Source organism: Pristiophorus japonicus, chromosome 11 (assembly GCF_044704955.1).
Source record: "Pristiophorus japonicus isolate sPriJap1 chromosome 11, sPriJap1.hap1, whole genome shotgun sequence".
Taxonomy (NCBI): Eukaryota; Metazoa; Chordata; class Chondrichthyes; family Pristiophoridae; genus Pristiophorus; species Pristiophorus japonicus.
This window is the reverse complement of record NC_091987.1, coordinates 95,497,583-95,519,781: the sequence shown is the minus strand read 5'-3', so window position 1 is coordinate 95,519,781 and position 22,199 is coordinate 95,497,583. Positions and strand designations below refer to the sequence as shown.

The following is a 22,199-nucleotide window of genomic DNA, read 5'->3' as shown; positions in this document are numbered from 1 at the left end:
TTAGCTACCCTCCAGTCCATTGGAACTGATCCAGAATCGATAGACTGTTGGAAAATTATCACCAATGCATCCACTATTTCTAGGGCCACTTCCTTAAGTACTCTGGGATACAGATTATCAGGCCCCGGGGATTTATCGGCCTTCAATCCCATCAATTTCCCTAACAATTTCCTGACTAATAAGGATTTCCTTCAGTTCTTCCTTCCTCACTAGACCCTCGGTCACCCTAGTATGTCTGGAAGGTTATTTGTGTCTTCCTTCGTGAAGACAGAACCAAAGTATTTGTTCAACTGGTCTGCCATTTCTTTGTTCCCCATTATAAATTCACCTGAATCTGACTGCAAGGGACCTATGTTTGTCTTGACTAATCTTTTTCTCTTCACATATCTATAGAAGCTTTTGCAATCAGTTTTTATGTTCCCAGCAAGCTTCCTCTCATACTCTATTTTCCCCCTAATAATTAAACCCTTTGTCCTCCTCTGCTGAATTCTAAATTTCTCCCAGTCCTCAGGTTTGCTGCTTTTTCTGGCCAATTTATGTGCCTCTTCCTTGGATTTAACACTATCCTTAATTTCCCTTGTTAGCCACAGTTGAGCCACCTTCCCCATTTTATTTTTACTCCAGACAGGGATGTACAATTGTTGAAGTTCATCCATGTGATCTTTAAATGTTTGCCATTGCCTATCCACCGTCAACCCGTTAAGTATCATTCGCCAGTCTATTCTAGCCAATTCACGACTCATACTATCGAAGTTACCTTTCCTTAAGTTCAGGACCCTAGTCTCTGAATTAACTGTGTCACTCTCCATCTTCATAAAGAATTCTATCATATTATGGTCACTCTTCCCCAAGGGGCCTCGCACAACAAGATTGCTAATTAGTCCTTTCTCATTATACATCACCCAATCTAGGATGGCCAGCCCTCTAATAAGAACATAAGAATTAGGAACAGGAGTAGGCCATCTAGCCCCTCGAGCCTGCTCCGCCATTCAACAAGATCATGGCTGATCTGGCCGTGGACTCAGCTCCACTTACCCGCCCGCTCCCCATAACCCTTAATTCTCTTATTAGTTAAAAATCTATCTATCTGTGACTTGAATACATTCAATGAGCTAGCCTCAACTGCTTCCTTGGGCAGAGAATTCCACAGATTGACAACCCTCTGGGAGAAGAAATTCCTTCTCAACTCGGTTTTAAATTGGCTCCCCCATATTTTGAGGCTGTGCCCCCTAGTTCTAGTCTCCCCGACCAGTGGAAACAACCTCTCTGCCTCTATCTTGTCTATCCCTTTCATTATTTTAAATGTTTCTATAAGATCACCCCTCATCCTTCTGAACTCCAACGAGTAAAGACTGATTTTGGTAGATCTAGTTGGCTCCTCGACATATTGGTCTAGAAAACCATCCCTAATACACTCCAGGAAATCCTCCTCCACCGTATTGCTACCAGTTTGGTTAGCCAAATCTATATGTAGATTAAAGTCACCCATGATAACTGCTGTACCTTTATTACACGCATCCCTAATTTCTTGTTTGATGCTGTCCCCAACCTTACTACTATTGTTTGGTGGTCTGTACACAACTCCCACTAGCGTTTTCTGCCCTTTGGTATTCCGTAGCTTCACCCATACAGATTCCACATCATCCAAGCTAATGTCCTTCCTTACTGTTGCGTTAATTTCCTCTTTAACCAGCACGCTACCCCACCACCTTTTCCTTTCTGTCTATCCTTCCTGAATGTTGAATACCCCTGCATATTGAGTTCCCAGCCTTGATCACCCTGGAGCCATGTCTCCGTGATGCCAATTACATCATATTCATTGCTTGCTGCCTGCACAATTAATTCGTCCACCTTTTTATGAATACTCTCACATTGAGGCACAGACCCTTCAGGCTTGTCTTTTTAACACACTTTGCCCCTTTAGAATTTTGTTGTAATGTAGCCCTTTTTGATTTTTGCCTTGGGTTTCTCTGCTCTACACTTTTACTTTTCTTCTTTCTATCTTTTGCTTCTGCCCCCATTCTACTTCCCTCTGTCTCCCTGCATAGGTTCCCATCCCCCTGCCATATTTGTTTAACCCCTCCCCAACAGCACTAGCAAACATTCTCCCAGGACATTGGTTCCGGTCCTGCCCAGGTGCAGACCGTCCGGTTTGTACTGGTCCCACCTCTCCCAGAACTGGTTCCAATGTCCCAGGAATTTGAATCCCTCCATTCTGCACCACTCCTGAAGCCACATATTCATCTGAGCTATCCTGCTATTCCTACTCTGACAAATACGTGGCACTGGTAGCAATCCTGAGATTACTACCTTTTGAGGTCTTACTTTAGCTCCTAGCTCTCTAAATTCGTCTTGTAAGACCTCATCCTGTTTTTTACCTATATCGTTGGTACCTATATGCACCACGACAACTGGCTGTTCACCCTTCCCCCTTCAAAATGTCCTGCAGCCGCTCTGAGACATCCTTGACCCTTGCACCAGGGAAGCAACATACCATCCTGGAGTCTCGATTGCGGCCGCAGAAACATCTGTCTATTCCCCTTACAATAGAATCCCCTACCACTATAGCTCTGCCACTCTTTTTCCTGCCCTTCTGTACAGCAGAGCCACCCATGGTACCATGAACTTGGCTGCTGCTGCTCTCCCCTGATGAGTCATCCCCCTCAACAGTACCTAAAGCGGTATATCTTTTGCAGGGGGATGACCACAGGGGGCTTCTGTACTACCTTCCTTCCACTGCTCTTCCTGTTGGTCACCCATCCCCTATCTGGCTGTGTACCCTTTACCTGCGGTGTGGCTACCCCACTCCTGGCCAAGGACAGGGAAACACTCATCAAGGACACCGAGGCTGTCAGGGCCCAATGGAAGAAGCACTTTGAAGATCTACTCAATCGAGACTCTGCCTTTGACTCGAGTGTTCTCGATTCCATCCCGCAGCATGCGACTCGCCATCAACTCAGTGAAACTCCAACATTGCACGAGGTAAGCAAAGCCATAAAACAGCTTAAGGATAACAAGGCTACGAGTGCGGATGGAATCTCAGCTGAGGCGCTAAAATATGGCGGAGAGACGCTGTTGGCGCGGATACATGACCTCATCTCTCTCATCTGGAGGGAGGAAAGCATGCCGGGAGATCTGAGAGATGCAGTGATTGTGACGATTTTTAAAAAGGGGGACAAGTCCGACTGCGGCAACTACAGGGGAATATCCCTGCTTTCAGCCACTGCGAAAGTTGTCGCTCGAGTTCTCCTCAATCGTCTTCTCCCTGTGGTCGAGGAGCTCCTCCCGGAATCACAATGTGGGATTTCGTCCCCTGCGGGGCACAACAGACATGATCTTTGCAGCGCGCCATTTGCAGGAAAAATGCAGGGAGCAGCGCCAGCCCTTATACATGGCCTTTTTCGATCTTACAAAGGCCTTTGACATTGTCAATCGTGAGGGTCTATGGAGCGTCCTCCTCTGTTTTGGATGCCCCCAAAAGATTGTCAACATCCTTTGCCTGCTTCACGATGACATGCAGGCCGTGATCCTTACCAACGGATCCATTACAGACCCAATCCACATCCGGACCGAGGTGAAACAGGACTGCATTATCGCTCCAACCCTCTACTCAATCTTCCTCGCCGCCATGCTCCACCTCACAATCAACAAGCTCCCTGCTGGAGTGGAACTAAACTACAGAACCAGTGGGAAGCTGTTTAACCTACGCCACCTCCAGGCCAGGTCCAAGATCACCCCAGCCTCTGTCGTTGAGCTGCAGTATGCGGACGACACCTGCGTCTGTGCACATTCAGAGGCTGAACTCCAGAATATAATCAGTGTATTCACTGAGGCATATGAAAGCATGGGCCTTATGCTTAACATCAGTAAGACAAAGGTCCTCCACCAGCCTGTCACCGCCGCACAGCACTGCCCTCCAATCATCAAGATCCATGGCGCAGCCCTGGACAACATGGACCATTTCCCATGTCTCGGGAGCCTCTTATCAACGAAGTCAGACATTGATGCGGAGATACAGCATTGCCTCCAGTGCGCCAGCGCAGCCTTTGGTCGTCTGAGGAAAAGAGTGTTTGAAGACCAGGCTCTCAAATCTACCATCAAACTCATGGTCTACAGGGCTGTAGTAATACCCGCCCTCCTGTATGGATCTGAGGCATGGAGTGAGGCACCTCAAGTCGCTGGAGATATAGCACCAACGATGTCTCCGCAAGATCCTGCAAATCCCCTGGGAGGACAGGCGCACCAACGTCAGTGTCCTTGACCAGGCTAACATCCCCAGTATTGAAGCACTGACCACAGTCGATCAGCTTCGCCGTGCGGGACACATAGTATGCATGCCAGATACGAGACTCCCTAAGCAAGTGCTTTATGCGGAGCTCCTTCATGGTAAACGAGCCAAAGGAGGACAGCGGAAACATTATAAGGACACCTTCAAAGCCTCCCTGGTAAAGTGCGACATCACCACTGACACCTGGGAGACCCTGGCCGCAGACCGCCCGAGGTGGAGAACGTCTATCCGGGAGTCTCAACGCAAACAGCAAAAGGAGGCCAAGCGTAGGCAGCAGAAGGAGCGTGCGGCAAACCAGCCCCACCGACAGCTTCCCTCGACAAATGTCTGTCCCACCTGTGACCGGGTCTGTGGCTCTCGTGTCAGACTGTTCAGCCATCCAAGAACTCGCTTTGGGAGTGGAAGCAAATCCTCGATTCCGAGGGACTGCCTATGAATGAAACGTGCTGTTCACGACATCCTCAGTATCGCGGATGCTCCAGAGTAAATCCACCCGCAGCTCCAGTGCCACAATACTATCGGTCAGGAGCTGCAGCCGGATACACTTCTTGCACATGTAGTCGTCAGGGACACTGGGAGCGTCCCTGACTTCCCACATAGCACAGGAGGAGAATGACACGTGTCCGAACTCACCTGCCATGACTTAACCCCCAGATTAACTTAATTTGGGAACAATAAATGATAAAGGTTACCTACTGATAAAGGAAAAGAATACCAAAAGTTTCTTACTGACAAGATAAGGAAAAAAGAAAAACTACTCACCAATCACTTACCCTCTTGGCTGTGACATCACACTTTGTTTTCTTTTACTCCCAGGTCGGGGAGTCAGCACTGGTGGGGAAAACAAGACAAAGCAACACCTCCCGCTCCCACTTGCCCGAACTCTTACCTTTGTACCCTGAGCTCCTGCTGCACTCCGTGCAGGTCTGCACAAAGCCCTCTCTTTTTATACTGTTTCGAGCTGACTCGCCACTGGCCTGTTTAGGGAACCAGTCTTTACTAGCTGGCCATTTAACTAAGCTAGCTTGCTTGTTTGTCTCTGCTTAAACCTACAAGAATTCTATCTGTTTAATATTTCAGTTTTACTTAAACTTGTAATCTTATTTTACCTTTAGAAGCTACTAGAAATTGTCGCTAGTAATTTACAACAACCTTGAAATGGTTTAAAAGGGATTAACCCTTAAAGTTCTCCCACTTACCAAACTCTTACCTTTGCACTCTGAGCTGTTGCTGTTTGCTATTGACCTGATATATTTTTCCCAAATCATTTTGGGGAGAGTGCAATAGGTTTCCCATTGGGAATCAACAACAACAACTTGTATTTATATAGTACCTTTAACGTAGTGAAACGTCCCAAGGCGCTTCACAGGAGTATTATGAGATTTTAAAATTTGACACCGAGCTGTATAAGTAGAAATTAATGCAGGTGACCAAAAGCTTGGTCAAAGAGGTATGTTTTAAGGAGCACCTTGAAAGAGAGGCGGAGAGGTTTAGGTGGGGAGTTCCAGAGCTTGGACCTAGGCAACAGAAGGCATGGCCACCAATGGTTGAATGATTGATTATAATCAGGAATGCTCAGGAGGGCGGAATTAAAGGAGCGCAGACATCTCTGGGGGGGTTGGGGGGGGGAGAGGAGAGCTGCTGGAGGAGATTATAGAGATGGGGAGGGGCGAAATCATGGAGGGATTTGAAAATAAGGTAAAGAATTTTGAAATCGAGGCATTGCTTAACTGGGAGCCAATGTTGGTCAGCGAGCACAGGGGTGATGGGTGAGCGGGACTTGGAACGAGTTAGGGCACGGGCAGCCGAGTATCCCCATATATGGTTGTATTTTTGAGGCAGTGGAAGAGCAGCAATGGAGAGATGTCTGTCTTGCCAACCAGCACCGGATGTGTATGGCACCAGCTTGCCAGTAACCCAGCACCAGAATGTACAGGAGGAAGCACACAGGCTTGCATTTTTTTTTTTTAAAGAGGAACTGTGTCCGCAGAGACTTTGTTTAAAAAAAAAAAGAAAATTATGACTGAGTTTTGCTACAAGTGAATCTACAGCCCATTCCACCAAAGACCACAACCTCACTAGTGGCTGTTATGGTCACAACTGCCACAGTGGACATCAGAAATGTTTGTCAATCTGCAGTGCACAGATGCATATAACAAGTGATTGATGCATTGATTGCTAGAACTAGTGGTTTGATCTCCTTCCCCATGAACATTTGAAAGCAGCATCCCAGCGCATAGCAATTTTATAGACTGGCAGGATTCTAGCAGGGCCAAGAAGATGCACAGTTGTGCCCTTATGTGTTCCCTTGCTCAATACCACTACCGAGGTCAACAGGAAAAGATTCTGTAATATGTAGCTCATTTGTGATCAGCAGTATTCCTAATACAAGTGAATGCATACTTCCTTGGGAGTTTCATTTTAAAGCAGTCCACTGCCTCAACCCACAGATGCCGAAATGCAAGTCTTGGAGTGGCTCCTAGGAGATGATCTGAGCGCAGGTATGATGAGGTCCATTCATGTACCACAGTAATAATTGAGTACACCATCATTATCATAGGCAGTCCCTCGAAATCGTGGAAGACTTGCTTCCACTCTAAAAATGAGTTCTCAGGTGACTGTACAGTCCAATATGGGAATTACAGTTTCCGTCACAGGTGGGACAGACAGTGGTTAAAGGAAAGGGTGGGTGGGGAGTCTGGTTTGCCGCACGATCCTTCTGTCTGCACTTGATTTCTGCATGCTCTTGGTGACGAGACTTGAGGTGCTCAGTGCCCTCCCGGATGCTCTTTCTCCACTTAGGGCGGTCTTGAGCCAGGGATTTCCGGGTGCTGGTGGGGATGTTGCACTTTATCAAGGAGGCTTTGAGGGTGTCATTGAAGCATTTCCTCTGCCCACCTGGGGCTCACTTGCCGTGTAGGAGTTCCGAGTCGAGCGCTTGTTTTGGGAGTCTCGTGTCGGGCATGCAGACGATGTAGCCCGCCCAACAGAGCTGGTTGAGTGTACACCATTGTCATTTTGAAGGCATGCTTCAGATGCCTGGATCAATCCAAGGGCATCCAGCAATATAATCTGGTTAGAGTATTAAAGATTGTGATTGTTTACTGCATGCTGCACAACTTTGCCTTACAAAGAGACCTCATCATGGAGGCCCTGGAGGACAAAAGCCTCCTGCATAGGCAGCAAGGATATCAACAAGAGGGCCATCAGCTGCCTGAAGGTGCAGAGGACAACAAATCCTGAGCAGCAAGAGGCATTTACTTCATTTTCATACAGAAGACCTCTGACTTGCATATCAGGCTACTGCATGAACAGTTTGGTCTATATCTTCACCCCCCAATTTCCTTCACAAATATGCAACATCTACAGAACCTGCTCTGTACACAACTCTTGGCACACAAGTAAATTTCTAATTTTTCGAAGAATAATGTGCATACAATAACATTAGTGCCATATTGAGATAATCACTATAAATCCAATAAGGAATTCATGAGAAACTTCTTTACCCAGAGAGTGGTGAGTATGTGGAACTCGCTGCCACGTGGACTGGTTGAGGCAATTAGGCTCAAGGAGAAGCTAGATAAACACACAAAGGAGATCAAGTGAGGTGTGGGGAGGCTCATGTGGAACATAAACACCAGCATAGACCTGTTGGCCGAATGGCTTGTTTCTGTGCTGTAAATGATGTAACCATGATTTTAATTAGAAACCATAGTATGTGTGTGCCTTGTCATATCATGGTGCTTTCCTTTGGTGCCAGTCTATGAAGACCACTAGTGGAGTCCCACAGGGAGTGAGTGACCTGTGCAAGAATAGATTTCTTCAAAGTTTTGTGTTGTAAATTAAGAAATGTTTGAATGTGTATAGTTTTCTAATTTAAAAAAAATAATATTTTGGCAATAAATCCCAAATATTATCTTTAATTTTGGTGCTGTTCCTGAAATACTCCGGAGTTAACAACATCATGATCAGGTTGTACACTAGACAAATGTGTGACATTTTAGAGAGCGAGAAGGGAGAATTAGGAATATGGATTAATGTGTTTTTTAACAGTTCTTCCTTCTCCCTCCCACTCCAAAAGAAAGATTTGGATTTATATAGCACCTATCACGACCACCGGACATCTCAAAGCGCTATACAGTCAATTAAGTACTTTTGGAGTGTAGTCACTGTTGTGATGTAGGAAATGCGGCAACCAATTTGCGCACAAGCAAGCTCCCATTAACAACAGTGTAATGAGACCAGATAAATGTTTGCAGTTGTTTCAGTTTCCAGGTGTTGCAATGTTTCCAGTTGTTACAGTTTATATTATAATAATACACTTTATTCCCAAATAAAGGTGTGATAATTATTTTGTCATCATACATCGTGGGGAGCGACGGGGAGTGGGTGGCATATTTTTTGATGACTTGGATTCCCCCTCGGCGGAAGGGCTCTTCAAATTTGTACGTAGCTGTGCTAAGGCTGTGGTCCCTTGCTATATTCCCATTGTGAAGAAGCACATGCACGATTCGTACACGCCAGAAGAAAAGGTATGGCAGCAACTTCGCAGAGGCAGGTGAGTTGAATGAAATCCTAAAAATCACACATTGCAGAAGCAAATCCTTTGTTCACATTGTGGTAACTTGAGAATAAGTTTGTTACCTACAGGCGCGGAGAACAAAAAATATTAAAATTTTCCAAACGCTGTACCATTCACCGCTACAGAGGATCATTTATCATAGCAAATAGCAATGGGAATTTTGTAAATATATTGCTTGTTTTAGTTCATTTGATAATTGTTTTCAAGACAATCTTCAGTTGTATACCAGCAGCTGGCAGTCATCTTTTTACAGGAGGATTATTCTTGGTAATTCTCTCCTTGGGGAAACAAACCCTTCATGGGGTGAGGAGAAAATTCCACCAGCTGTTGTTTCTCTGCATGGAAGCTGATGGAGCGATAAACTTAAGTTTCACATCTGAGTTCAAAACTAAACAGGAGAAAGGAAGCATTTTTGGGAAATTAAAACATCAGCCCTTATTTTAACTACCTCGGGCCCAACAAGAACAGAGCAGGTGGGGGTGTTAAAATAAAGGCAGACTACTCGCCTTCCTGTTTAGGCCTTACTCTTGCCCATCGACATTTTAACTTCCAGGTTTTGGAAGGAGTTGAAGGAGGCGAGGACCTGATAAATATGTAATGATGGGTCCCATGATGCAATCAGGACCCCAACGCAATTTTTAACCTTGTGTCCCACGTGTCACATCGAGTGCCAGAGAAACCTGGTGGCAAACAGGAGCGATGCTAGATGAGGGCCAGGAAGGAAAGTTTTTTTTTTTAAAGTATGATTTCCTTGTGAGCCAAGAGGTGGAGCAATGCTCCTCCAGGCCATGTATCACGTATCATGTTGTTACAGAAACCTTGGGTCTCACCTGCCCCAGGCCTCACCACACCTCCATGTCCCCACCGCAAGCGCTTCCTGACCTCTCCTTAACCGCTTATCTCTGTGCAGGGGGGACCATTCCCTCGGCTTCCCAGCAACACCCTTCTGCTCCTGCTCACCGGTAATCTAGTGATTCCTGCTGGGTTCGGGCGGGAATCCGATGTCAAACATAGAAATGAGGCCTGGGAGGTAAAATCTCTCCTAGCGCTGTGATGCAAGCTTGACACTCGCCCCAGGTCCCACAGGCCCCACTCACGCCCTGAGTTAACAGCAAGGCTAACGTGTTGATATTTTAACATTTCTTCTCTTCAGTGCGGTTAGGATGGTTGTCAGTATTGTCTATCTCAATTGTTTGTAATATGACCTATTGATGCTGACACTGGATCCAAAGGGGGAAAGTCTCAGTCTTCCTTCACCACTGCAAGAACAAAGGGGGGGGCGGGGCATTTACAGAACTGAAATACATCCCTATCTGCTTTCTTAAAAAATGGGAGCTTTATGCTTCTGTCAAAATACAAATGGGTTTATCAGAGTGAGAGAATTTTAAATGCTATATATTCAGATGAAGCCTGTACTCATTAACAACTAGCTGACATTTGGTTTATATTCATGAACAAATTGAGCTGCTAACTTGGTTAAAATTGAATGCAGCCAAGTGGATTGTGATTTTTGATCTAACCATTTTATCAACAGCAGCTTCTACATGGGAGACATGATCAGGAACAAGTCATTCAGTTTTATCTTTTTTTTAAAGTTCGGTGCTTCCTGCAAGTGAGTCATCCTTTCTGGGAAGGGCTGGTAAATTTCCAGATTTAGTTGGGGGTTTTCCAAGATGGGCTGGGAACTTCAAAACAGTGCCATTTCTTAGAAATTTACAAATTGGAGTTTGCCAATTTTTCACTTTTTTTTAAAAGAAAAATGATTCCTGTTTCTTGAGAATTAATCTTGAGGAAGATATCTCACGAGCCCCAAGTCGTTTTTGCTATGACGTTGAGACTGGGATATTTAGCTGTGTTATATTCCATAAACTCTAACTAGGATGTAATGGAATACAAATATAGGTGAATTAGGAATGCTAGTAATGCATATTTTAACACTTCTTCCTTCTCCTACCCACTCCCCTAAATTAAGGTGCAGAGATTATTTCTCACCAAACATCATGAGGAGTGGGTGTCATCCACCCATAATGCGCATGATGCACCTTTTTGGCAGACACCAAAAGAAAGGAACTTCATTTAAATATAGTATCACAAAACATCCCCACAATCTCCTAGCATTTTTGCAGGACCTTAATGTTTTCATCAGTTTACCCATGTCTAGTGAGTATACAGGATTATTAGACAGTTGTTGATTTAAAGGGTCAGAGAAAAAAACATCCTTCAAAACCAGTAATTGGTCTAAGTGTTTTTTGTGCAACTTTGTAAACTATTTTTGACCCATTAATTGGTGAGGTCACAGCACAGCTCGGGTTCTAGAAATTTGATCAAAGGGGATCCCTGGAAATCTTGTTTTGTTTTATTATTTTTTTGAGGAGAAGGAAGAAGGACAATGGAAAGTTGCCATCAGCCATCCGCAAACACAGCAACATATGAACATAAGAAATAGGAGCAGGAGTAGGCCATGCGTCCCCTTGAGCCTGCTCCGGCATGCAATAAGATCACGGCTGATCTTCTAAAACAACTGTACTTTCCTCTCCCAACCCCATATTCCTTGATTCCCTTAGTGTCCAAAAATGTATTGATCTCAGTCTTGAATATACTTAACGACTGAGCAGCCACAGCTCTCTGGGGTAGCCAATTACAAAAATTCACAACCCTCTGAGTGAAGACATTTCTCCTCATCTCAGTTCTAAATGGCCAACTCCTTATCCTGAAACTCCAGCCAGGGAAACAGCCTCTCCACATCGACCTTGTCAAGGAAGAGTCGCACTTACCTGGAATTACCCAAGGAATGCTGTGTATGGGCTCCGGTTCACAAGGGAGGCAGTTGCAGAGTTGTAGCGCACGTTGTTAATCTGATTTTCAGCCGTGCTTTACCACAGATGTGGCACTGCCAGCAGCTGTGAAGGTTACTCAGTCCCTGCCTTTTATTTCTCATGCTTATTCTAGCCAGGTTGCACTGCTGTCCAATGGAGATAGCACCACCAAAAGCCAAACAGGGCAACATGTCAGTGCTGTACTTGGGGAATATGTCATAGTCAGAAGTGCCATTTTCTGGATGAGACATTAAATCGTGTTCCCGGGAGGGCATTCAAAATCTCCTGTTACTACTTGAAGTAATTGAAGTGTCCAGGCCAACATTCACCACCAAAACAAATTTAACTGCTCATTTTTTAAATGTGTATTTTTTCGGGCCTTGTCAATTGGCTGCTATGTTTCCCTACAAAACAGCAATATTGACACCTCAAAAGTAATTAAGTGGCAATGAAATTCTTTGGAACATCCTGAGGATGTACAACCTTTTTAAATGTCTTTCTTTACCGTGGGCGATGCATATTGGTGAAAGGGAGTGTAATGTAATGGCGCAGTTGGTATTCTTGGTGTGAGTGATCTGCACAGCTCATTCAAACCAGAGGCTCATTGAATGAAAGAAAGACTTGCATTTATACAGCATCTTTCATGTCCTCTGATTGTCCTAAAACTCGTAACAGACAGTTGAAGTACCTTTTGAAGTGTAGTCACTGTTGGGCAACAAGAAGTGAAGAGAGGTTTTGTTTCTTCATGTGAATAATGACCGAGATATTTTCTAGCAAGTGTACAAGGAGAGAAACTTTATATCACAAAGAAAACGCACATCAGATACCATTTTTTTCTGAATTTTCTCCGTCTTTGGTTTCTTTATCATTGTTTTCTTCATTTCCAATCTCTTGTTATCCATCATTTCTCTGCTATTTTTTTCACATTTTAATTTAATTGTCATGTGTTGTTACTAACTTGTTTTTGCTGCAGAAACCCTCTTCAACGCACAACACTGTCCCACTTTTTTTGGGTTGTCTTACTTAATATAAACAGAATAATCTCTCTCTATCCTGTCCTGCAGCCCAGGCAGAATCTCTCTCCTTGCAATCATTTTTACAACCTTCCCACAGCCCTTTGCTGCCTGCCTGTGCAGCCCTGTTTCCAAAAGCCAGACTGACTTTTTGGTGTCAATGCTCTTGATTTTTAAAAGTCCCCTCAAAGACCAACATAGTTCAAAGGGTTTTCTAACACAATAGCATGCGGTGTCTTATAGTGTCTTGTCTAAGTATTCTAAGATAATGTGAGAGTTTTTAAGCAGTCCCTCAGAGTCAAGGATTATTTGCTTCCATACTAATGAGTTCTCGGGTGACTGAGTCCAATGCGGGACCTACAGTCTCTGTCACAGGTGGGGCAGACAGTGGTTGGAGGGACGGGCGGGTGGGGTGCTTGGGTTGTCGTGTGCTCCTTCCGCTGTTTGTGCTTGGCTTCCACGTACTCCCGGTGAAGAGACTCTTAAGTGTTTGCCGCCTTCCCGGATGCTTCTCCTCCATTTTGAGCGGTCTTGGGCCAGGGATTCCCAGGTGTCAGTGGGGATGTTGCACTTTTTCAAGGAGGCTTTGAGAGTGTCCTTGAAGCATTTCCTCTGCCTACCTGGGGCTCGATGGCATGTCGGAGCTCTGAGTAGAGCGCTTGTTTTTGGGAGTCTAGTATCAGGCATGCGGGCGATGTGGCCCGTCCATCAAAGCTGATCAAGTGTGGTCGATGCTTTGATGCTGGGGATGTTGGCGTAAGCAAGAACACTGACGTTGGTGCGCCTATTCTATATAATGTGAGAAACTACTTTTCACTTAGCATATTGTCACCTATTGCCTTTTTTTAAAAAAGGCATCCGAATACACATTACTTCTAATGCTAGAAGTGCCAAAACAAACCCTTTCCAAATTCTCTGGAAAAATGGCCATAGGTTATGTTTCAGGATTCTAACAGTTAATAGGCTTACATAAGTGGGGGTTACATCTCTAAGTTTATTGTGAGTAGGTTTGTATCTGACCTGAGCCAGATTTGAATGATGTTTGAGGCATAAGCAATAGTACAGAATTTTTCTACAGAAATATTTTTACAGTTCAAAGAAAAAAGTACTGCAGTTTGCAAGAGTTTTCCAATTCTAGGTAGTGATAATATCTGCCATTTCCCAGAATGTAGGGAGTTGTCGCACCATCGTTTCATTTATCTTTGCAAGTCATTAAGTCCCAACAGCAGCCCTTCAGTTTAACCGTCACGGCTGGCCTTGTTGGCCAAGGAAGAAAACTGAAACGCATCAACTGTAAATAGAAAGTAATGAGAAATGCAATAAAACTTACGTAGGTTAAATAATTTTAATACAGCAACAACTTATATTTATATAGCACCTTTTTAATGTAGTAAAACATAAGAAATAGGAACAGAAGTAGGCCATACGGCCCCTCAAGCCTGCTCCGCCATTCAATAAGATCATGGCTGATCTGATCATGGACTCAGCTCCACTTCCCCGCCCGCTACCACAACCCCTTATCCCCTTATCGTTTAAGAAACTGTCTATTTCTGTCTTAAATTTATTCAATGTCCCAGCTTTCACAGTTCTCTGAGGCAGCAAATTCCATAGATTTACAACCCTCAGAGAAGAAATTCCTCCTCCTCTCTAAGATCATGCCCTCTAGTTCTAGTCTTCCCTATCAGTAGAAACATCCTCTCTGCATCCACTTTGTCAAGCCCCCTCATAATCTTATACGTCTCGATAAGATCAGCTCGCATTCTTCTGAATTCCAACCTACTCACCCTTTCCTCATAAGTCAACCCCCTCATCCCCAGAATCAACTAGTGAACCTTCTCTGAACTGCCTCCAAAGCAAGTATATCCTTTCGTAAATATGGAAACCAAAACTGCACGCAGTATTCCAGGTGTAGCCTCCCCAATACCCTGTAAAGCTGTAGCAAGACTTCCCTGCTTTTATACTCCATCCCCTTTGCAATAAAGGCCAAGATACCATTGGCCTTCCTGATCACTTGCTGTACCTGCATACTATCCTTTTGTGTTCCATGCACAAGTATCCCCAGGTCCCGCTGTACTGCGGCACTTTGCAATCTTTTTCCATTTAAATAATAACTTGCTCTTTGATTTTTTTCTGCCAAAGTGCATGACCTCACACTTTCCAACATTATACTCCATCTGCCAAATTTTTGCCCACTCACTTAACCTGTCTATGTCCTTTTGCAGATTTTTGTGCCCTCCTCACACATTGCATTCCCACCCATCTTTGTATCATCAACAAACTTGGCTACGTTACTCTCGGTCCCTTCTTCCAAGTCGTTAATATAGATTGTAAATAGTTGAGGTCCCAGCACTGATCCCTGCGGCACCCCACTAGTTACTGGTTGCCAACCAGAGAATGAACCATTTATCTCGACTTTGTTTTCTGTTAGCCAATCCTCTATCCATGCTAATATATTACCCCCAACCCCGTGAACTTTTATCTTGTGCAGTAACCTTTTTATGTGACACCTTGTCAAATATCTTCTGGAAGTCCAAATACACCACATTCACTGATTCCCCTTTATCTATCCTGTTTGTTACATCCTCAAAAAATGTCCCAAAGTACTTCACAGGAGCATTATCAAACAACATTTGACACTGAGCCACATAAAGATAGTAGGACAAGGAGCATCTTAAAGGAGAAAAAAGAGGTGGAGAGGTTTAAGGAGCGAATTCCAGAGCTTAGGGCCTTGGCAGCTGAAGGCACGGCTGCCAATGCTAGAATTATTTAAATCTGAGATGTGCAAAAGGCCAGAATTTGAGCAGCGCAGATAGCTCGAAGGGTTGTAGGGCTGGAGGAGGTTACAGAGATAGGGGGGGCAAGGCCATTGAGGGACTTGAAAACAAATTTAAAATTGAGACGTTGCTTAACCGGAAGCCAGTGTAGGCCAGCGAGCACAGGGGTGATGTGTGAATGGGACTTGGCACGAGTTAGGACAAGGGCAGCAGAGTTTGGATGACCTCAAGTTTACAGAGGGTAGAAGATGGAAGGCTGGCCAGTATCGTTTTGCAATAGTTATATAATAAGGGCCGATTTTTCTGCTTCAAGCTAAGTTAGGCTATTCCTCTATGTGCTGATGCAAAACTAGCCAATGGTGCACTGAGTTTAATGGAATTTGCGTGACTAATTATTCATAACTATCTACACGAGAAGCTGTCCTGATGGGAAATATTTCAAAATCTGGCTGTCAGATTAAATTTAAAGGAATGTGGACACTTGAAGGTGAGTGGTTTTATTGTTTTAGTCTTTTATAAAGTTTCAAAATGGATTTTAAGTGCTTACCTACTTTTGCCAAGACTGTGGAAGGAGGAGGAGGAGCGGCAGGCGAAAATGAAACAAAAGAAAAGCCAATGTGGAGAAACAAAACCGATTCTGTGGAAAAATGATGAGTACCCAACCTGCTGTTTGATGGCTGATAAAACAGACACATGGCTGCATGAGATGGATGTGAGGAGAGTTATCCTGTTTGGAATCTCATGGCACCTCCCCCAGAGATAAGCAGTGCACCATTCGTGGAAGTGGGTGCTGGTTAGAGTTAACCAGCATGATCAGACAGCAGACTTTAAAGAAGCTGGTAGGGTAAAACTACCTAACAGTATTGTATTAGGTGGATGGCCCAAGATTGAACGCCACAAGTGTTGCCTTTCAGCCTCGCTGAAAAGCATTTTATTGTGGACCATGATCAGGACCAGTGTTTTCTGCCATTACACAGAACCATACTATCTATCCTTAGTGCTATTCGCCATCATGTTACATCTTTGCTATCTTGCGCACAAATGGTGTCCAGTATATTAATTCCTGAAGGAAAAATGCAATAGAGTTTCAATAGGTGGCGTTGTATGATTGGCAAACATTTTTGTGCATTACACGTTTTGTGAAACATCTCCTTAGTGACAGTGTCCAAGATCAGCAGAGTACTTAGGGGGGAGAAATTTGTGGCGTATGCCCCTCCTGTTAGAGCCTCCGGGGCGCAAATGACTTTTCGCCCCTACCAACACCTGCAAAATTCCATTGGAGGCTAGCAGCGGCGGTAACCGGTAGCGCTCTACTGTGCCGGCAATGACAACGTCATCCACGTGTGCAGCAACCTGTTTTCACCCCAATACGAAATTTTGTTGATGCCCCCGAAGCTGCCAGGGGCGATACACACGACAGCTTCACTGGGTGCATATCAGGCTGCAGGCCACTCGTGGGGTGATAATTAAAGAGGAGGTGGGGAATGTTAAAAAAAAAAAATGTTTTTTTAATTGGCCGACTTACCAGTCGCAGCCTTCTTGCTCCTCCATCGTGGGGTCTGTGCCGTGATCTTGCAGTGCGGCACTCCGCTTGTGGTCCAGGGATGGCCCCGTTTCCCACACGCAATCGGCCACTTGGCCCCTTCCTTTAACGAAGGGGAGGACCCTGTATATGCAGCAGCGCACTCCCGTCCCACTCCCACCCCACTGAGTAAGTGGAGTGCGATATTTTGTGCTCCACTTGCTCTCTGAGGCGGTAAGAAAAATATTTGGATTTATGTAACGCCTTTCATGACTACTGGACGCCTCGAGCGCTTTACAGCCAATGCAATGTAGTCACTGTTGTAATATAAGAAACCCGGCAGCCAATTTGCGCACAAGCAAGCTCCCACAAACTGCTATGTTGATTGAGGGATAAATATTAGCCAGGACACCGGGAATAACTCCCCTGCTCTTCTTCAAAATAGTGCCATGGGATCTTTTACGTCGACTTGAGAGAGCAGACGGGGCCTCGGTTTAACACTCATCCAAAGACGTCACCTCTGACAGTGCAGCGCTCCCTCAGCACTGCACTGGAGTGTCTGCTTAGATTTTTATGTGCTCAAGTCCCTGGAGTGGGCACTTGAACCTGCAACCTTCTGACTCAGAGGCGAGTGTGTTACCCGCTGAGACAAAGCCGAATGTAGGTTGTGGGCGGGTCTTCTGTACTTGGTGCTGGAACTGCTGCCTCACTGCTGTTCCACCCCCAAACAGGGTGGTACCGAAATTCTTCCCCTTAGTTTGAACATACTTGTTACAGCTGAGTTAACTCAGCAACTCTGTTATTTCAAATCTTAGCTTCAACGAGCAGTAGTGAAAGCAGAGAAAGAAGAGGTGCACAATTGTTCAAATTTATACTGATTTGTTTGCAACAAATCATTTTGAAAGCTGCAGTACATTGTTGTACATTTAATCATATTATCCATCGCCGTGCAATGAAATTTATGCAGAAAGGTAACACTAGGTTTACGTTTTGTTGCAATCTAATATTACCATGGCACAACCTGAAATTGCTGTATTGCCTTCCTAGCTACTAATGTTAACTCTTCCCCTGTGATCTCTTTCTTTCAGATATGTAGAATTCAATCTAATTTATGACAGAGGAACAAAGTTTGGTCTTGCAACTCCAGGATCCAGGATAGAAAGCATTCTGATGTCTCTCCCACTGACAGCTAGGTAAGGGTTCGGCACAGGTACCGCTCTCTCACCATCACTTGTCCATTAACTTTTTGGTATTACGTATTATACCGAGATGTGGTGGCACCATTTAGGCTAAGAGGTTGGATCCACATAGATGATTAAGCAGAGTTGTGCTGGTTTTAATTAACTCTGTATTCCCTACTGGCATAATGCATGCACTCCTAGATTCTTAGATTAATTATTAACAAAAATATGAAGACACATACCAACTTTTCCATGCTGTATATACTTTATCCTGTCTCAGAGGTGGAATCTAAGGGATGGTCGTAATAGTTCTAAGTCTGAAACCCCATTCCCCAAAATGTATTTCATGATGTAGTTGAAATGGAAATTGTTTGTGAAAATATGCTTTCCTTCTGCAAAAAATACCAAGTAGCCTCCCTTATTTTGCTACAACTTTCCTTACTTCTCCCTCCTCATTAATGTTTTCTCAACTGGGCTTACCTGTGTTCTCTAGCTGTGGGGAAATTACTATAACAATCGTGTTTTTGGTGATGGAGGGAATGTGATCGATAAGGCCAGTGTTCCATGACATAAATCTGACTTGGGAGCAAGCAGAAAGTGAAATTTGATGTAAAATTTGGGCAAATGATGAAGGGTGGAGATTGGAAAAAAAGAGGATAAGAAACCAGAAAAGCACATAAGAATATAAGAATTATGAGTCGGAGTTGGCCATAAGGCCCATTGTGCATGCTCCACCATTCTATAAAATAATGGCTGATCTTTGACCTCAACTTCACTTTCCTGCTCACATCGCCGAGGTGATCGCCTGCACATCGGCGATTGGAGCTTTTGGCACATCGCCGGGCTGATCGCTCGCCGAGAACATCGCTGGATAATAGTTGCTTTTCCCGGGCCTTCCTCACCGAACTCTGCACTACAGACGCCATTTTGAATTTCGGAGGAAGGGAGGAGGCAGCTAAAAATCTCGAGCTTATATATTAATTCCCAGGCCTGGATGAAATGTCTCCCAGGCTGTTAAGAGAAACAAAAGAGAAAATAGCAGAGGCTCCTTTCCAATCCTCTCTGGCTACAGGTGTGGTTCTGGAAGACTGATGACTGCTAATGTTAAACCTTTGTTTAAAAAAGGAGAAAGGGATAGACAGAGTAATTACGGGCCAGTCAGCCTACCCTCAGTGGTGGAAAAATTATTGGAAAAAATCCTGAAGGACAGGATAAACCTTCACTTAGAAAGACACGGATAAATCAGGGACCGTCAGCACGGATTTGTTAAGGGAAGGTCATGTCTGACTAACTTGATTGAATTTTTCGAGGAGGTAACCAGGAGGGTCGATAAGGGCAGTGCATATGATGAGGATTTTAGCAAAGTTTTTGTTAAGGTTCCACATGGCAGACTGGTCACGAAAGTAAAAGCCCTTGGGATCCAGGGCAAAGTGGCAAGTTGGATCCAAAATTGGCTCAAAGGCAGAAAGCAAAGGCTAATGGTTGATGGGTGTTTTTGTGACTGGAAGGCTGTATCCAGCAGGGTTCCACGGGGCTCAGTGCTGGGTCTCTTGCTTTCTGTGACTTGGACTTGAATGTTGGGGGTATGATTAAGAAGTTTGCAGATGACACTAAAATAGGCTGTGTGGTTGATAATGAAGAAGAAAGCTGTAGACTGCAGGAAGATATCAATGTACTGGTCAGGTGGGCAGAACAGTAGCAAATGGAATTCAATATGGAGAAGTGTGTGGTAATGTATTTGGGGAGGTCTAACAAGGCAAGGGAATACACATTAAATGGTACGACACTGAAACGAGTAGAGGAACAAAGGGACCTTGGAGTGCAGGCCCTCAGATCCCTGAAGGTAGCAGGCCAGGTAGATAAGGTGGTTAAGAAGGCACATAGAATACTTGCCTTTATTAGTCAAGGTATGGAATACAAGAGCAAGGAGGTTATGGTTGAACCGTATAAAACACTGGTTAGGCTGCAGCTGGAGTACTGTGTGCAGTTCTGGTCACCACAGTACAGGGAAAATATGAATGCACTGGAAAGGGTGCAGAGGAGATTGTTGCCTGGACTGGAGAATTTTAGCTATGAGGAAAGATTGGAGATGCTGAGTCTGTTTTCTTTGGAACAGAGGAGGCTGAGGGGAGACCTTATTGAGGTGTATAAACTTATGAGGGGCCTGGATAGAGTGGATAGGAAGGACCTGTTTCCCTTCGCAGAGGGGTCAACAACCATGGGGCATAGATTTAAAGTAATTGGGGGGAGGTTTAGAAGAGATATGAGGGGAAATTTCTTCACCCAGAGAGTGATGGGAGTCTGGAACTCACTGCCTGACAGGGTGTTAGAGGCAGAAAACCCACACCACATTTAAAAAATACTTGGATGTGCACTTAAAGTGCCGTAACCTACAAGGCTACGGACCAAGAGTTGGAAAGTGGGATTAGGCTGGATAGCTCTTGGTCAGCCGGTGTGGACACAATGGGCCGAAATGGCCTCCTTCTGTGCTGTAAATTTCTATGATTCTATGAAGGCCAATTAAACTATATTTTGAAGTGAGAAATTGTACTTTCAGTACCATTGTTTTTTTTGCAATATAGGCCCAAAAATTGCTGTCACAATAACAGCGAGGGTAATTGTGCTCACCGTTATTTAAGTGCAAATGCCACAGCAACTTTAGGCAAGGGCGTAATTAAACACGGAAATCGAAAAGTTACTGTTGGAGAAACGCCGCTCTGCCATTAACTTCACAAAAATGGCAGCTTGCTGCCATTTAAATGCATTGCATGGCGTGAAGTTGCACTGTCAGTGTGAAGTAAAGTCGTCACAGAAAGTTAAGTCTAAGTACCCTTTTAACGAGGTGATAAGTGCTAATTACTGCCTGTCAACCTTTCTGGCACTGAAAATTAACTATTACAAATGAGGAGTCTCATTCCTTCAAGATTTCATTGTTGGAGTTTTTAAATATTTTTAAAAATAAATTTACTTTTTCTCTTTCTCTTAATCCAATCTTTCTCTCCCTCTCTCTCTTTCTCATTCTCCACCTGATTTGACATTGAATTCACCCACTCTAACTTGCACTTCCTTGTTCAGGCCTTGCACTGTTCATTTCACAACCCTTCAATCTGTGGTTCAGGAGATGCACAGTTGCTTGCTGTGTTCGCTCTGATCCCAGATGCCCTGTAGAGGGCGCCACACCATTTCCATCTCGCACTTGCAGCACAAAGTATCATGCCGATTGAACGGGCAAGGGCAACTTTAACTATTGGTGGGAGTTGTTCATTTTCAGGTTACAGGAATTTTGTGACATAAATGACTTCTGGTTAAACCATGTGTACACGCATGGATACAAAGGCACAAAGTTATGCAGATTTATTAAAGTTGCTTTGCTTTTTTAAAACACAGATAGATGTCAGGACTGCACTCATGTTCCATATTTGTTTTTGTCCTGCAGATGGGAATACATGCATAATCCTGCCAAGGGAACGAAAGAGGCAGAAATTATAGAGGTATTGAAAAATCCCAAAGACTGGGCCCATTAATGCAGATAAACAAGACTGCCCCATGTTAAACCTGAAAGCAGAAAAGCTTTTTAATTTTCTTTTGTTGAACTGTTTCATAAAATTACGATAATATGTGTAATATTCAGCTTAACACAGTGATTATAAATATCTCATTCATGTGAAGAAAATGTGTTGGAAGTATTTTCAGCAGAATTGGAATTCTTTTAAACAGTGTATTCAAATGAACTCTGCATCATAGGTCTTACCTTTTTGTAACTCTATCTTTCAACTGCCATCTGAGGTGATCGGAGATGGACAGAAACAGTTTCTAAAGGCTGGTCCTTTGACATGAGAGCAAACAGACTTTTTGCTGTTTTCATTGAGAGGGTTCGGAAAGAAGAGCCATATCTCAAAGTCAGCCTTTGAGCACAGTATAAGTTTTGCCTTAATATAGAATGACGTAAGAATCAAGTGTGCCACCCTTGCAAAAATTGTTTTACATATTGTAAGTGTTGTGCCAATTGTTTTAAAGTTTGTG

The 22,199-nt window shown here is 44.2% G+C and overlaps 1 protein-coding gene across 1 annotated transcript in view; it reads left to right on the top strand.

Annotated features, from left to right (window-relative positions):
• cpox (coproporphyrinogen oxidase) overlaps positions 1-21,937 on the top strand; it is a 33,867-nt gene extending 11,930 nt beyond the window's left edge. The window contains exons 5-7 of the mRNA XM_070893743.1: positions 8,628-8,846; positions 18,084-18,188; positions 21,613-21,937. Of these exons, the coding sequence (XP_070749844.1) occupies positions 8,628-8,846; positions 18,084-18,188; positions 21,613-21,700 (412 nt within the window). The 3' untranslated portion in view covers positions 21,701-21,937. The remainder of the gene's footprint in view (positions 1-8,627; positions 8,847-18,083; positions 18,189-21,612) is intronic.
• Positions 21,938-22,199: the final 262 nt, after the last annotated feature.